Source organism: Pan paniscus, chromosome 12, assembly GCF_029289425.2.
Source record: "Pan paniscus chromosome 12, NHGRI_mPanPan1-v2.0_pri, whole genome shotgun sequence".
Taxonomy (NCBI): domain Eukaryota; kingdom Metazoa; phylum Chordata; class Mammalia; order Primates; family Hominidae; genus Pan; species Pan paniscus.
In genome coordinates this window covers 32829232-32847270 of record NC_073261.2, presented here as the reverse complement: position 1 = coordinate 32847270, position 18039 = coordinate 32829232, and the positions used below count along the sequence as shown (strand labels likewise).

The window sequence follows — 18039 nt, the reverse complement described above, 5'->3', positions numbered from 1 at the left end:
GTCAGCCTTGTTTAATATGTAGTTTACTCCCAGTATATTCTTCTCAGTATGGAATTTGATCCTGGAAGAGAATTTGGGCTGGTTATTTTAAGAGCTGTAGAAGCCATATGGTCCCAGCCTCTTTTTATCTTATCCTGCACTCTTGCTTATTGATGTGTGCAAACTCCCACCCTACTCAGTTTCAGCAGCTCTTTTTTAATTACCTTGCACACTTTCTAATGAATCCTTGTTGCTGACTTGGGGAGTTCTCAAATCTACATGTGTTCTGTTCACCCTCTCTGCTTCATCCTGAAAGGATTCTGATTCCTCATGGATATTGCTGTTGCACCTGATTTGTCTGTGACTATTCATATTTGGGACTTTTGTAGGGTACATTGTCACTCAGTGTTGTTGTAGATATTGTTCATGAATTTTGATTTTGTTATTCTAGATTTTATTGTTTTACTTTAGAGGTTTGGAAATGGTCTGTAAGTATACTGCACCTCTCTAACTTTTCAGAATTTTAAGGTGCAAATTTTGTAAATGTGTAAACAAGGAATGCCTCTAAACTGGATCTCAATGTGTTTAGCAGGTTCCATGAGCTGTGTGTAACAGAAGACCAGAACAAAAGAATTGTAGAAGTAGCTTCTCCACAGGCATCACGGCCTTCTTCTCTTCGAGTGTTTCGGTATGCTGTTTCCTCTGTCTGGACGTCACTTCCACTTCCAATACTTCTTTTTTGAATTAATACTTGTTTTATCAAGGATAAATTTTGATTTAATTGCCTTGCAGAAACATTTTTACATTTAAAAAATTGTATTGTACTTTCTAACAATTGCATTGCATTCAAGGATCTCCCATTATTATGTACAAATATATATATAGTGTGTATACCTATAGGTATACATACACACATACATATATATACACACACATACATATACACACACCCATAGAATCAACACTATTTTTTAAAATTTCTGGTACTTAGGTCAAAGTTGGGATCAAATTCTAGCAAGGGTGCAGGTCTTTATGCATTGCAGATAATATCATTCATTGAATTTTTATTTATTGAATGTAATATATCTTGTTATGTAATATGCATTACTTAAAGGTTTTGTTGGAATTAAATAAAGGAGAAATATGGATGATGAAAGGAATAAAGGGAAAAAAATGTGAAAATCAACCTAACATTTTCTGTAAATCTACTGTGAGATAGGTACTTTATAAGCATTAAGTGTAATCTTTACCTATGTGTAATGTCACTGCAATTTTTTTGCTTTTGTTTTTCGTTTTGTTTTGAGATGGAGTCTCGCTCTGTCACCCAGAGTGGCCCGCAGTGGCATGATCAGGGCTTATAGCACCCTCTGCCTCCAAGGTTCAAGCAATTCTCTTGCCTCAGCCTCTTGAGTAGCTGAGATTACAGGCAAGTGTCACTGCACCCCGGTAATTTTTGTATTTTTAGTAGAGAGGAGGATTCACCATGTTGGCCAGGCTGGTCTCGAACTCCTGACCTCAAGTGATCTGCCACACTCAGCCTCCCAAAGTGCTAGGATTATAGGCATGAGCCACCATGCCTGGCCTAATCTCAATGTAATTTTATTCCCACTTCATGAATGTATAGATGAGGTAACAGAAAAGCGAAGAGATCATTATTTTAACCAATGATATTTTATTATAATAGCAAACTCAGAAGTTCAGTTTCTATTTGTCAGTACTTCTGCTTTTTAAACCAAATAATACCATCTTTAACTCTGAGTGTCATGAAGTCAAGAATTGTACCTTTCATCTGTGTGTCACACATAAGGAGGGCAAGACTTAAAAAAGAGTAGATGCTGAATGAATTTTAAAACGCTGTATTTAAAATCACAAGCAAAGCCCCAACTGCATTTGTACATCTCACCATCTAGCCTGAGCTATAGGCCTTACTACCACTTAGTGGCAAATGTGAATTATGGTATCTTCTAAATTGGAAGTAAAAAGAATCAGATCTTTAAAGTTAATTTTGCAAACTTGATGTTAAGAAGCGAAACAAGGGGCATAATATGCAAATACATTTTCTAAATATATTCAACCCATCAGCCATCTAGAATTCATGAAAAAATGGTGAAAATGCCTAAATCCCCAGAATCTGTAAGAAAATGAAAGTGTGATAGTAAATTTTATGTGTCAGCTTGAATTGGTCTCTGTAAAGTAGGTTTCCCTCCCCAGTAGCCCCTGAATAGAACAAAGGGCAGATGACAGAGGAGTTTGACCCTTTTGTTCCTGCCTCACTTCTTAAGCTAGTACATCTCATCTTATCTTCTCTTACCCTTGAACTGGGGTTTACACCATTGGCTTCCCTGGTCCCCAGGCCTTCAGACTCAGATTGAATGACACCTCTGGCTTTCCTAACTGACCAGCTTGCAGATTGCAGATCATGGTATTTTTTGCCTCCACAATTTTGTGAGCCAATTCTTCATAATAAAATTGGTCTTTCTGGGTGGGCGGATCACTTGAGGTCAGGAGTTCGAGACCAGCCTGGCCAACATGGCGAAGCCCTGTCTTTACTAAAAATACAAAAATTAGTCAGGCGTGGTGGCGGGTGTCTGTAATTCCAGCTACTTAGGAGGATGAGGCAGGAGCATCTTTTGAATCTAGGAGGCAGATGTTGCAGTGAGCCCAGATCGCACCACTGCACTGCAGCCTGGGCGACAAGACACCGTATCTGTCCCTCTCTGTCTCCTCTCTGTATTATTCTATCTCTCTCTCTGTCACTCTGCTTCTCTCTCTATGTTGGTGTTACTGTTTCTCTGAAGGAGGATGACTAATACACTAAGGAAAAATTACATAAATATATGATAAATTTAACAAAATAAATTTTTAAAAATCGATATACATTATAAAGTTAACCAAATAATAATAACAGTAAATAGCAATTTTCTCTTTTTATAATTTATTTCAAATGTACACATCAGCATAATTTTCATGATTTTAAATTCTGTAAGCATTAGATTGAAAGTCAGAAGCAAGCCAAGAACATATTACTTTATTATTGCTTAACATTCTCCTGGATACTTTAATCTGATACATTTAGAGGTATAAAATGGTGAATATTTTCATTATTTTCTGAAACTTATTTACCTAGAAAAAACTTTTAAATAAAAATTTATTAAGATATCTAGGGACAAAACACATGATAGTCAGTGGTTTTCATATAAAAAGTATACATCTACTTCTGTGATGCTTATATTCATGAGAACAAAATATGAAAATAGCCAGAAATGTTTAAGAGAATAAAGGTATACTGAGAAGGCACTAACCTTAGGTTGATTTTCAAACATATTAGTAAACCAAAAAAAATTAAAACAATGTTATATCGGTGCATGAATTCATAGAGCAGATAGTGAAACAGAATAGTGTATTTATCTATATTTGTCTTTCTGTGCATCTTTCTCTCAATCCTGAGTGCTTAAGGTGAGATTCACTTGCACCTGAATCAGCAGAAAATATTTGGAGCTTCAAGAATAAATGCAGATGGCACTTAGAGATGCTGTACCCAATGTCATAAGGGATTCTGTGGAGGAGCTCATTCCAATGAAATAGGTAAGTTTTTATTTTGTGTTTTCATTTTTTTGGAAATGAGAAAGAAAAGTCTCAATGAAAGCTAAGAGTCAGACATATATACGTAAATATTGCTGCCTACTCCCAGGCATGCGAGTGACCAACTCCCTACTTCAGGGAGTGGAGGAGCGAGATATCAAGAGTACAACAATTTTCTTAAGACACCTACCCCACCTTTCATCAAATATCCCCAAGCCTAGACTAAGTGCAGGGGTCCTGAAAAACATTTCCACAGGGAAGGTCGGGGTCCCAGGCTCATGGGTGTCTTCTTACTGCCTTTAGCAGAACAAAAATGAGTAAAGCAAAGCTTCTTGCTTCAGAAATATTCAGTCTAATACAGTGTGTATCCTACACCTAATCATCGCTTCATTCCAGAAGCTTTAATTGCACAAAATTCACTGGGAAAGGCATGATATTTGTCTGTTTTTTAAGGATAAGGTTGGTATTGGCTCAAACTTATATTTATTCTCCGCAAAGAGTCCCTCCCAGGTTTGTAATCCTGATGTAAGAGGGTGCTGCACCAAGTTGCTTCTTTCCAACCTGTCCTACTTTGTGTAGAGGAGGAGAGCGGGGAAGGAAGAAAAGAGAAAAAAAGCGCAAAGAAGTAAAAAGAGGCAGAAGGAGAGTCCCTTTTCCTTGACACGGATGTCATGAATGGGCTTTTGCGGAGAAACTCTGCCTGACCCTGGAGTCTGAGTCAGGCAGAGTCTGAGTCAGGTGGAGTCCCAGTTAGAAGTCCTCTGAGGAAGCTGCACTAGAGTCACTGCCCTGAGACATCAACTTCCATGTCTTCCCCACTGCTGCAGTCTAAAGAGTTACTGCTTTCTTCCTCGTCGCCATCTTTCTTCCTGTTCTCTTCTGGTTCCATGGAGACATGACAGTTTACCCAAATAGTCTGTGATGCCTCTGTTCCTGCAGCCTGGAGCCCCTGCCCCTCCCCAAACCCTTCTTGCAGACCCTTTGCTGATGAGGACTGCGGATCTGTTTGTCTCAAGCTGGGGGCCGGGCCTCCCATCATCGCCATATTCTTACCCTTAGCATAGGTCGATTCTTTGTATGCAGCATAATCTTCAGGTGACAAAGTCTTGAGCCAGAGATCCAATTCCACTTTGTATTCCTTCTGCAGCAACTCAGCCTGGCTCTTGTAATGATCCTTCTGGCTCTGCGGGATGCGCTGCCAGCGTCTGCCAATCTCTACCATGCGCTCCCTCAGGGACAAATGTTGCAGCTCCTTACTTGACCAGGAATCTTGGTGAAACTTGTGGTATCCATTCATGGGGGGTTTCTGAGGCTCTCCATGAAATTTTACCTTCTTGAAAAATTGATCCGTTTTTGGAAGAGACGTCACTTCTTCAATATTTTTCTGAACTTTCTTTTGCACTTTGGTTTGAATCCTCTTGGAGATATCAGATTTCTTGCCCTTCTGGTCTAAATCAGGGTGCTCTTCCCTGAATCGAACAAGTTTTTCCTCAAATTCTTGTTTTTCCTTCTGGAAATCCTGAATATATTTCTGTTTCATCTGCTCTGGGAGCTCCTTGTATTTCTTTGACAGGATTTTGGTCAGTTCCTGGCTTCTCATCCCAGGGTACATTTGGGAGTACTGGGGCCAATTCTCCTTGAAGAAGCGGATATAAGCAGTAAGGGGCCTCTTTGGAAAGTCTGGATGGTTCCTGCCTTTTTGGCTTTTGTTTGTATTTTTAACACATTTCTTAGCTTCCAGGACTAATTTTTTCAAAGTGCTGAATTTTCTCAAGCTGCAAGAAATCTCTAACCATTTGAGTCTGCACATTTCACCAGAAAAGTTTTTAAAAGCTACTTTTCCCCAGTCCATGTGTGACTGAGTTGAGCTGAACGTGCCATTGTCATCAGATGGGAGATTATTCTCCATGCATTCCAGTAACCTCAAGATGTCTGCGTTGGACCAATGGCCTTGGCTTCTAGGCAAAGCCATTTTGATGTCTTTGGCTTACTTATAAGATCCCGGTTATGCAGACACCAGAGTAAGAACACAGAGTTCCTTACTTTTAAGAGTCAGTGGATGATTTCTTTCTGGAAGTCCTGCAGTATGTATGATTCTGTATTTCTGAGGAGAAAGAAAGGAAAGTTACTCTGCTTCATTGGGATTAATGAAAAAAATTACACCCTATTTGCCATATATCCCTTGTATAATTAATTTACTCTTAAGGATATAAATAAAATATAGCCCATTTCTGAATGAAAATCCATATTTGCCTTTCATATGCTACATGCGCAATATTCAATATCTCCGCACCCCACCCCAGCCTTCTTTCTGCCAGATCTCGCATGAACCGATCTTAAATTGAGTTGCATAAGGCAAACACCAGACCACTCATCACTTAAGAAGCTTAATAGAACAGAAATGCCCTGAAGACAGAGTCAAGAGTTAAAGTGGAAGGAGAAATGCCTAAACCGGAAAGACTGTTCATTCTACAGTGCCCTGAGTATCGCCATTTTCTAAGCACAGCCCAAATAGCCATAGCTAAAGGTGCAGATGAGAAGTTAAAGATGCAACAGGACAAGCCCAAGAGCTCCTCCAGACATGCATCCAACTGTTACCTTTTTATGAGGTAATGTGAACCTGTGATAAAAGACTGAATTAAAGATTCTCCAGGACCCATGCATGGGAATGAATGCTTTCTAGCGAACCATACCGCTTCTCCTTTTAAATATCAAGGATTTAATGACAATTATAAAACATTTCAATTTTATTTGGTTAACTGTTCGTCATCTTTAAGCCTCAGTGAAAGTTTGGCTTCCTCCGGAAAGTGCCTCCAAAATACCTGGCATTTTCCATTATAGAACTTGAAAACATGGCAGATCCGATAACTACTGCTTATTTTATTTATTTATTTATTTTTACCAATTTTGTTTTGCCTAAAGTAATTCCTCTGGGACATGATTTCCCAACTAATTCTCCAAATTCTCATAACTCTTTCACTAGTCTTTTTAGGATAATCTTCTATTCTAAGACAAAGCCTAACTTCAGTAAAATTGTGTACAAATACATACAACATTAAATTAAACCAGATCTTAAATAGAGGGTGCATAAGGAGTGTAACATGGGGCCTTCAGGGGAAAATATGCATTAGAAGGGAAAGAGAACAGAGTTAAGATGCCAGTGGAGGTTGAAATTCTGAGAATGAGTTTCAGAATATGTGAGAATATTTTTGAGAACTATTTTTAATTCTCAGTAGAGTATAGAAGGATGTAGCCTTTGAATGACATTAAAAATTCACTAGAAGTATGAAGAATGTTATAATATCACATGCCTCAAAACACAAATTCCTTAATATAGAGATTAAAATGTTTTAAAATACTGGATAATAATTCAAGTCCATATTTGAGGTAGAAGATAAAGAATAGCCATATATCAAATTTATTATGTGAAAAAGACTTTTGGAAAATTGTTCATAATAAATGAAAATATAAATAAAAAATTAAAATTTATAAAAAAGCATTAAAATAAACTGTGAAAAACTTAGAAGAGGGTAAACTTGAGTTATTGAATTTTTAACCTCAAAAATCTGAAAGAAGTCAGTTCATTAGTGTCCTAAAAAACTAAAAATAAACGTAATAATATAACAGGAGAGTAATAAAGAAAAAAGTAACATTCACAAAGGAAAATAAAAAAATTAAAAAATATTTGATTTCATACTTTGTGTTTAAGATCAAAACATACTCTGAAATGGTTCAGGGATAAAAAGATGTCAAACTTCCAAATATATTGTAAGTGATGATTATAAAAAATAAATACATAAATAAATATAAGATGTATTCTAACTCAGAAAAAGGGGAAGTCACATAGACTTGATGTTAGAAAAGAGATGTGGAATACTCAGAATCTGAATTTAGGAAAAGAAGTACTGTCTTCCCAATTGTAAATGTTAGGATGATGCGTATAAAGCAGTGAAAATAAAAATACAGTTGTGTTTTTGTTGTTCTGTGGCTCTTTTATGAGCCAGACATTTTTTCAAATTGCCAGTTAAAGAGTGTGGCCCCCCAAAATATGTGTCTAAGTCCTAACCCCTGAAACCTGTGAATATGACCTTTTGAAAATAGGATCTTTGCAGATGTAATTACCTTGGTAATCTCCTAATGAGATTAGTCTGGGTTTAGGGTGGGACCTAAGTCCAGTGACTCATATCATTATAGAAGAAATCAAAGGAAGATCTGAGACACATCGACAGCCATGTGGAGACAGAGGCAGAGACAGAGCTCACTGGAGCTATGCTGCCACAAGCCAATGAAAGCTAAATGTTCCCATCAGCCACCAGAAACCAGCAGACAGGGAGGGGCTGGATTTCTACTCAGAATCCCCAATGGGAACCAACTCTGTCAACGTGTTGATTTTAAATTTTAGGTTTTCAGTATGTGAGACAGCAAATTATTGTTTCATCTGTGATAGTTTATGACAGCAGCCCCAGCAAACTAATACACAAATGTTTTACACTTATTATTAATATCTTATTTTTCTCCTTGAATTTCTATGAGGTCATTTTATGCTTGCTGTTCTATTACTTCCATGATGAAACTGCGACCAGGTGTGGAGGCTCATGCCTGTAATCCCAGCACTTTAGGAGCCTAAGATGGGAGGATCACTTGAACTCAGGAGTTCAAGATAAGCCTGGGCAACAAGTGAGAAACCACTGTCTCTTAAAAAAAGAAAGAAAGAAGCTGGGAAAAACTAAGAATTTCTACAGGGCCAGGCACGGTGGCTCACGCCTGTAATTTCAACACTTTGGGAGGCTGAAGCAGGAAGATTGCTTGAGCTCAGGAGTTTGAGACCAGCCTGGGCAATATAGAGAGACCCCATCTCTAGAAAAACAAAAATTTAGCCAGACCCACACTTGTAGTGCCTGTAGTCCCAGCCACTCTGGAGGCTGAGGTGAGAGGATGGCTTGGGCACAGGAGGGCAAGACTTCAGTGAGCCTTGATTGTATCAGTGCACTTCAGACTAGGCAACAGAGTGAGACCCTGTCTCAAAAAAATTAACCTTGTCAATTGTATGTGATTGCCCCCTTTTCTGTGTTAGAATACGTCTTTTATTTGTTTACTTTTTATTTTTTATCATCATCACTTGTAAAATACTTAGAAGTTTAAGACATCCTTTTATCCTTGAACCATTTGAGGGTAAGTTTTGATCTTAAACATAATGTATGGACTCCTGTGACTTTGTGAAGCTGTATGAATTCTTAATTTTTAATTTTTATCGATTTTTTTAATTTTTGTGACATAAAAAGTAAAAAATAAAAATAATAAATAAAAATGTATAACCTTCACAAAGTCACGTTTTCTATTTTATAGAGTAAAAATATCAAAAAATAACAAGAGGCTTTGAAAAGAACATTCAAACAACAAAATAGATTTTGTAAATTAAAAATACCATTACATAAATAAAAACTTCAGTGGAATATCAGGAAAATAAAAAAGTGCCTTTGAGCATTTTGGAAACTTTGCAGACAACCAAGGCTGCATGAAACCTGAAGTTACAGACAACACAGAACTTTTCATATTCTACAATAAATGTTTCCAGTGAAATTCTAGATGTCATGCTATAGATAAAACTGTAAAATATCCAGGACTTTCCGTCCAGAAGTTCACAATTTTTATACACAAAGAAAAAAAATTAAAGGAAATACTCACCTGAGTATTCTATAACTGGTCTGAACAGTGCTTGCAGGAAAATTCATGCATTTGGCTCAGAAGTTGGGTGTCCTCTGGGCTTTCTGGATAACAGATGTTATTCTCTGAGATTTCCACAGTCTAGCAAATTCCAAATGCCTCTATAAATAATAAGCCTTGCTTTTTGGAGGCCAATGTATTATAGGATCCTTAAAGCCCCTCCCTTATTAGGTTTCTGCAGTACAGAGGACCAATGAAAGGATTTACCCTTCCACCATTGTTTACATCAACTCAATTTCTAATCTCTGTAAATAGCCCTCTACAAACACCCTCTAGTTGTGGTTAGTGCTGGTTTATCTTGTCATTTATTTATTTATTTATTTATTTTGAGAGGGAGTCACCCTCTGTCATCCAGGCTGGAGTGCAATGGCATGATCTCGGCTCACCGCAACCTCTGCCTCCCAGGTTCAAGGGATTCTCCTGTCTCAGCCTCCCGAGTTGTTCAGATTACAGGCATGTGCCACCAGGCCCGGCTGATTTTGTAGTTTTAGTAGAGACACGGTTTCACCATGTTGGCCAGGCTGGTCTCGGACTCCTGACCTCTGGTGATCCGCCCGCCTTGGCCTCCCAAAGTGCTGGAATCACAGGTGTGAGCCACCATGCCTGGCTTTTGTCATTGATTATTAAACAACACCCACGTGGCAAATTCATGTTTGATTTTCTGGTGCCCCAAGTCTATTTTCATTTCTGCTCCCACATCTGATAGTATTTTTATATGATATTTGAATACATCATTCCATTCTTTGATAATTTCTGCCCTTTCTTCACTGAAATCTAGGATCTGCTACCATCTCACCTGGCTCATCGACATGTAAATCCCTTCAGTACTGATCAATTTCTACCAGTCTTTAGATTTGAAGATCAAAATGCTAATGACCATGATGGATGGTTTTGGAAAAAGACAAGTAGAGCCTCAATGTCTGGCACCTATGGCTGATTTAATTTTAAACTCAGGGAAATGAAATAGGTACTGTGCATAAAAAATATTCAGGTGATTTTATTTAAAGCATTTTTACTAAATTCAAACTAATCAAAAAAACCTTTATTTAAATGACAACTTATTTGAATAATTTTTAAATTTTTATTTTTAATCAATATATAAAAATTGCACATATGTATGACATACAATATAATATTTTGATACATGTATAAATTGTGCATTGATCAAATTAGGGTTTGACAGCCTCAGGCTTCATAATTTATAAAATAGACTTTTGCCATTTAAAAACTTTATATCTAAAGTTACCAACTAGTAATTAACTGAACATATCAAATAACAAGATATTATTTAAAAGAGCCTAAATTAATAAAATGTTTAAATACATTTTGAGCTTTAAAATACAATAAATAAATATGACTTATTTTAGAAAAATTTCTAAAAAAATATAGACAAAGGTGGATTTAGACAAAAACATGTACAGAAAAATATCAAAAGGACTAAACCCCTTGGAGATTTTAATGGTAAAAGCTTGCTGATATTATTTTTAAAATTATCATCTTTTAAAAAAACATTTTATGGCCATTTGTTAATGAGCATAAGCTTCTACTGGAAATGAAATCTTTGCTTCTATAAGAATATACTCTCAGATATGCATCTCTTATAGAGCTAACATAAATAATTATTTAGATGTCTGTAGTTACAATAAGCTTTATATGATGGGGTTTAGAAATATCTAGAAAGCAAGCCCTGGGGATAATTCTAACACATGCTACAGTTTGGGGATGTAAGCTCAAACTGTCATCCATCTAGTGACTTAAAGTTTGTCTTCTACTCTAAAACATATCAACACACACACATATATGTGCACATGTAAATATATATAAATAAAATATTGTAGTGAAATAAAATACCCTTTTTTGTTTGTTAGTTGGTGTTGAGAAAAGCTCTAGCTCTGTTGCCCAGAATGGAATGCAGTGGAACAATCATGGTTCACTGCAGCATCAAACTCCTGGGCTCAAGTGATCCTCCCGCCTCAGCCTCCTAAGTAGCTGGAACCAAAGATGTGTGCCACCATGCCTGGATAATTTTTTAAAAAAATATTTTTATAGAAATGGAGTATCTCAGTGTTGTCCAGGCTCATCTTGAACTCCTGGATTCAAGCCTTCCTCCTACCTCAGCCTCCCAAAGTGCTGGGATTAAAGGCATAAGGCACTATGTCTGGCCTTGAAAGGAATTTTTATTCAGTCTTTTCCAGATGTTTTTGCTTTTTTCTGGTGCTAGTCCTAAGAAAATTAAGAAGTCCTAAGAAAACTCTTCCCAACATGTAAAACATGCATTCGTTGGTTATTATGGCAATATTCCCTGCATGAGTAATTTTGGTGGTTAGCTTCTGTCTCATCATTTCTAGAAAAAATTTTATTTCTGTCATAACCCCTAATGCTTAGTAAAAAGGCTCTTTCTTTGTATGTTGGTCTTCTTCTTGCAAATTAGACACCCAGTATCAGCTAGTATTTCATTGTTGAGGACCAGCCCTGTGCTGGAGAACTCTGGTTTCAGGGCCGCTACTTACCATGGTAGCTCATGGCTGTGCTCTTTCTTTCTTCCTTGTTCCACTTCACAACAACTCACACAGGACAAAAACAGAGCAGATATGTTCAGATCCTCTGATGTTAATTGAGGCCACTTTGCTTTTTGAGAAATACAAAATTTGACCCCAAAACATCCATCCAGATTGTATACAGAGTCTATAGTGACCTCTCCAATATGACCTCCTGCTTTAACAGAATCAGTTCAGGTTCTGGATATTTTCACCAATCTCAAGTTAGCTGCAACTGCTGGAGTTTTCATCAATTCAGATACAAAACCATTTACTTTCTTTGATTTCAACAATAAGAATCACAAAACTAGATCTTACATACAAAGTACACCTCACTAAATTGGGGGATTGGTAAATAAATTAAATTAAAAGTGGTTATTATCTATTGCTATTTATATATTTCCTTGTAACCATTTCCAATCTTGGTACCCATCCCTCATCCGATGGTGCCTGGTGCTCCTCTGTGCAAATGTCCTCTCTCCTATTTCCACAAAGGCAAAATGCTGTTTTCTATATTTAGGAATACTATCAACTTGTTGTTACTGTTGCCATTACTTCATAGTCACCTACTCATATGTACAGTTTCTAAACTAAAAAATGGCAAGAAACTTGTCAATGAAGACAATTCCATGTGAAATTTTAGGCGTGTTTCTTTTTCTGCAGAGTAATTGACTGATTCTCAAATTTTACGGGGCTAGTTTAGGCACAGCTCTTCCCTCTGAGATCTTCATTTTCTGAGAAACTAACTCTGAATCTGTGTCCTGATGAGGATCTGCCATCACACATACCACAAAGTGCCACCCGTGTCAATCATGAAAGTCCGCACTCAAACTGACACCCACAATTGATATCACAGTAGAGAAACAAGGACATAGAGCACAACTGAGAGGAAGAGCTGTCTCAGCCATGCAGCCAAATGCTTAGGACCAAATAAGGAATCCACGCCTCACACACTCTGGGTTGGAGAAGATGGGACCGCATTAGACAAGTTGGTTTTTCGTTTGTTTGTTTGTTTGTTTGCTTGTGAGATAGACTCTTGCCCTGTTCCCCAGGCTGGAGTGCCCTGGCACGATCTCGGCTCACTGCAACCTCCGCCACCTCGGTTCAAGCAATTCTCCTGCCTTAGCCTCCCAGTTGGCTGAGATTACAGGCACCCACCAACACGCCCAGCTAATTTTTTATTTTTATTTCTAGTAGAGATGGGGTTTCACCAGTTGGCCAGGCTGGTCTTGAACTGATGACCTCAGGTGATCCGCCGCTCTCAGCCTTTCAATGTGCTGGGATTACAGGCGTGAGCCACCGCGCCTGGCCTAGATAAGTACTTTTGAGGGATAAGATGGTAATACCTGAAATATTAGGCTAGAGATGTTCCTATATTGTTTTTCCTTCCATCTCTCTGTCTGTTACTTGTATCCTAGACTAACAACCAAGGCTCCTTTCCATGGAAATTATTCTACTCTCTTAGCTGTTGCCTCTTTCTGCCTATAGAACATCTTGCACACCACTACCTGACCAGATTTTATAACTCAGCATTCAAGTGAAGCTCCTATTATAGTCCAAACTCTTCCTTATGGTATCCTTGCTTTTCAGTACTAATCTGAGATACTCCTGCTGCTTTTCTTCAGAACAAATAGCTCTTTCAATAAAGCTAATGTCAGGAAACTTGCCATGCAAATAAACACAACAAATACATGGAAACACAATCTATTTTATTTTTTGCAATAACAAACCTCTTAAGTGCATTTATGTCCTTAATCAAAGAGTTGTTTGCTTTTCCAAGTTCTGCATTTTCTTTTCTAAATTGTTCCCATTTTCCTTATACTTTCTACAATATTCTCATGATGCTTCATTGTTTCTTTTTGGGCCAGCCTCTCTCTCTTCTCCACTGCCTTTTGAAAAGCTGAGCAGTTGGACCTGGGAAAGATGCCCTACCAGCTCCAGGCACAATGCTGATAGAGGATGCCAATCTGGGATGATGGCACATTTTCTGTGACAGCTGGTACCACAACCTGGTTACTGGCTGCTAGCATTCTCTGCCCATCAGTGGTCTCTAGATAGTGCACTGTGTACGTCAGCAGCAATAGAGTGGCTCCTCTAGTCCATTATCTTTTCTGCAGTCCCTGTGCACCAAGAGTATCATTACTAGTTAGTTCTACAGCTCCTCACTGAGTAATGGCAGTGTGCTGCCCACTGATAGTTTGGTAAGCTGGAGCTTGTACCATCACTGCAACAATAGCAGATGACACTGCTTTCTCATCTTCATACTTTTCTCTAATTCCTGGCTTTCCAGGTGCATGGAAGGATACACTACTCAATATTATCCTGTTGGAAATGCTCTTGGACAGTATCTGTCTTACCTGTTAAGAATCAGATATCCAAGAACTGTATTCTGAGAATCTTTACCCTTCATATTATGAAGATGTGAGTTGCAGAAAAACACTTCTTAAATCTTCGGTAGAATTCTTCTGGACCACTCTCAATATAAGAAGCTTTCCTGAATGACTCCAGCTCTGTGGAAACCATGTGGATCCTCCATGCACGATGCTACAAAAAAAAATCACAGAAATTTGTCTTGATCATCCTTTTTGATTCTTACAGGCTTCTTCCTTCCTATTAAAGTGATTGTTTTATTAATAGGATTAGGGTAATGTAGTGTTCTCTGTTCATGTCTCCCTAATATGTTTGGAAATAAACTACAGGTGAGGGAAGAGACTCACAAGGGAATTCCAAGTGGCTGGGATTAAAGAATGGGTGAGTGAATAAATGATCTGTTTCCAAGATTGGATTAAAAGAAAAAATTGCCACTGATCTCTTTTTGACATTGTGATTATATTGCCCTCTTCTCTCAGTTGTCTCTAGATTTTCTGCCTATCTCCCAGATTGTTCTGCCTACTTCCCAGAAAATTCAGAAGGAAAGATATTTTCTTTCTGAAATTTTCAAGTAATAAAGTAATGAATTTAAGCTCCCCCTATAAAATAAGGTCATGTGTGTTCCTAAAAGTTAGAAAGGTTGGAAGTATAAAATGCCAGTATGTATTAGGTGACTGTCCTCAGACATTTTAAGGAAACCTCAGATGAATATCAAGGATAGAAAATTAAATCCTAAAATACTATAGAAATATGAGATAAATGTAAAAACATTCTGTTAATTCAAATTTTTAAAAATGCCATTTATTTGGACTGTGCCCCAACAGACCAAATCAAAATGCAGCTATTCATGCTAAAGTTCTGCATCCCTGAGTTTTTAATTACATTGTTTACCTGACTTAGTAAAAAATCAGGACGGATGCATAATAGCCAAATGCCAAAACAGGCCAGCTTTAGCCAGCGTGATAAGGAAGTCCTCTATTCTTTCATCTATGGAAGAAGAGTAACCTGATGTTAACCATTTCGTTTGTTGTATTATTTTGTTTCTTTGTTCCTGTTCAAGAAACCTTACAGAAACTGGCTCTTGTCCCATACCCAGCACAGAAACTCTCTATTTTTGGATGAGATATTTTCTTATTTTTGAATCACAGATAGAAGCCAATTTGATCATTTAGCTAAATTTGCAAAAATTTTGTCTTTTCATATCTTCAAATATACAATGAGAAAACCCGAAGAGATATGAGAAAATCTGGCCAAAATCACACACACACACACACACACACACACACACACACACACACACACACCAGGAATTGAACTGAGAACAGAAATAACATTTTCTGATTTGAAGGCAGTAGAATTTTTATTGTCTAATAACAGTAACTTTATTTTACATAATCTTGAATTTTTGGTTACTAGCAATGAGTCAAAGGAAAGCTCATGGGAGGACACCCGGGTAGACATTCCTCTCTGAGTCTGCAGCATCAACAGCTATAGTTAGTTGAAATGATAAATTAAATTATGCCGGCTAAATTGAGAACACAAGACAAGAACTCTATGTATGCTACTATTATGCATTTGCTTTATTTTGCCACAAACAATTTTCTTTTCTTTTCTTTTCTTTTCTTTTCTTTTCTTTTCTTTTGAGACAGAGTCGTACTCTGGCACCCAGGGTGAAGTGCAGTGGCATAATCTCAGCTCACTGCAGCCTGCACCTTCTGGGTTCAAGCAAGTCTCCAGCCCCGTGTCTGAAGTAGCTGGGATTACAGATGCCCACCACCATATCTGGCTAATTTTCGTAATTTTGGTAGAGACAGGGTTTCACTATGTTGGCCAGGCTTGTCTCGAACTCCTGACCTCAAGTTATCTGCCCGCCTCAGCCTCCCAACATGTAATTTTCTTTTTTTAAGTATGTGGTTAACACATCTTAGTTCCTTCCTGGGCTCATATTCCTTGATGTGATCTTTATGCTACGGCTTTCCCAGAATTTCATCATAGACTGTGATCTCTTCTCATTTTGTATACTCTTCCTTAAATTTCATATCACTTCTCTGGTTTGAACTACACACATACTATGTTTCCACATCAGTTTTTAATTTTATTTCTATGAAGAATTTTACTTCTGCCCCCCAAAATGTGACAAGGCAAGTGGATCAATAACCTCTTCACGAGGTGAGAAGGAATCTTAGGTTTCTGATATAACTGGCAAGGTTCCCAGTGTCTTACCTTAATTTTATTTCTGAATTGTAGGAATGTCCCAGGTGATAATAATTATAATAGCAGTTATCAAAACAGAAGAATGTAATAAATTTTTGGTTTAATGGCTGAGAAAATTTACCAACCTATATCTTAAATGTCCTTAGTGGCTAATACCACCTGTATGTACAAGTAAATCTAAGCTAAATAAGATTAGCTACAAAATTTTCTTTGAATAAATGACAAACAAAATTGGTAACAAGGTAATTGAGAGTGTAATGGCTGCTGCTTATGGAAATTTTAGTGTCAATAGAGAATGCTCAGGAACTTTGGGTGGAAACAGAAAGGAAAATTGGGTTGAAAGCCCAGAAGGTAAAATTCCACAATGTGAGATCACTTGGAGAGACACAAATTTCAGAAGTTGATAGAATTTTCCTGTTGCCTAGTAAAGTGCTACAAAAAATGTGTAGGAGGAGAAGAGAGAAAGTTAACTAAGCAGTCTAGGTAGTACAGACAGAAAGAATAAGGAAGCATTGCTGATAAGTATTTTCATAATTTGGATAATCACCTTGATTTAGCCATCAATTTAAGAGATTAAAAGACACATAAGATCCTTCCTGCCATATGATCCTTAGTTAGCCAGTTGCTGAATGGGGAAACACTGGACACCTCGACAGTGGTGAAAAGCAGAGTTTACTTATTCCTGAATACTCATTCCCGGTTCGAACTAAAAGCAACTCTTTAGTAAAGGATCACCTGATTTTCATTGAACACAAGCTCTGGGTATTTCTTCTGCTCTGTCTGTCATTGAATTTTTTTTTTTCTTCTAAATCAAAGAAAAAAAAAAGATAAAGAAAAGGCCAGACACGGTGGCACATGCCTCTAATCCCAATGCTTTGGGCGATTGAGGTAGGAGGGATATTAGAGCTCACAACTTCGAGACCACCATGGGCAACATAGCAAGACCTTGTCTCTGGCAAATAAAAATAAAAATAAAAAATAAATAAAATAAAATAAAAATAAATAAAATAAAGGAAATACAAATAAACATTTAATGTGTATTCAGCATTTCCAGATACATCTGGCAGCTCACTGTGCTGCGTGCCTAAGCTTGAAGGAAGAGGATGGGAACAGAAGTATTGTAGAAAGCACCACGTCATTTCCTGACATTCAGGTCCTCTTGCTCAGGATGCTTTTTCAGTTTTCTCGCTGAACAGGAGATGGCAACAAATTTCACTTTCTTGCAAATAGAGATGAAATCCAGTTGTTGAAAGTAACAGTCGTTTTTTTGATTACCTCCTCTATTTAGATAAGTAGATGTAAAAAATAGCCCCCATTTACTTAAAATTGGGATCTTTATTAGAGTAAATTAGCCTGTGCCCTAACTGATCCCATGAGAGGTTTTTGCTGATACTGGGTATCTGTGAGAAATGTACCCTCAGGTTTATGAGACTGAATAAATTACAGATGATACAAATTCTTTACATATTAGTCATAATTGATCCCTTGTTTATAATCCAAGATATTTTCTTTCCTTTTTTTGTTTTAACATAGGTTTCTCAATTTATCATAAAAATATGCACTGTCTATCATCTGTATTCCTCTTTATGATGTAAGTGTGTTTTGTATATTTCTACAGTAAATGAGATGGAAA

The 18039-nt window shown here is 37.4% G+C and overlaps 1 protein-coding gene across 1 annotated transcript; it reads right to left on the bottom strand.

Moving 5' to 3' along the window:
* Positions 1-4144: 4144 nt before the first annotated feature.
* Positions 4145-7908, bottom strand: LOC100994871 (putative upstream-binding factor 1-like protein 6). The gene is made up of 2 exons (XM_034952423.3): positions 6384-7908; positions 4145-5547 (listed from the first exon to the last, which is right to left on the bottom strand). The coding sequence occupies exons 1-2, from the start codon at positions 6388-6390 to the stop codon at positions 4343-4345; spliced, it is 1212 nt and encodes a 403-aa protein (XP_034808314.1). The 5' UTR covers positions 6391-7908; the 3' UTR covers positions 4145-4342.
* Positions 7909-18039: the final 10131 nt, after the last annotated feature.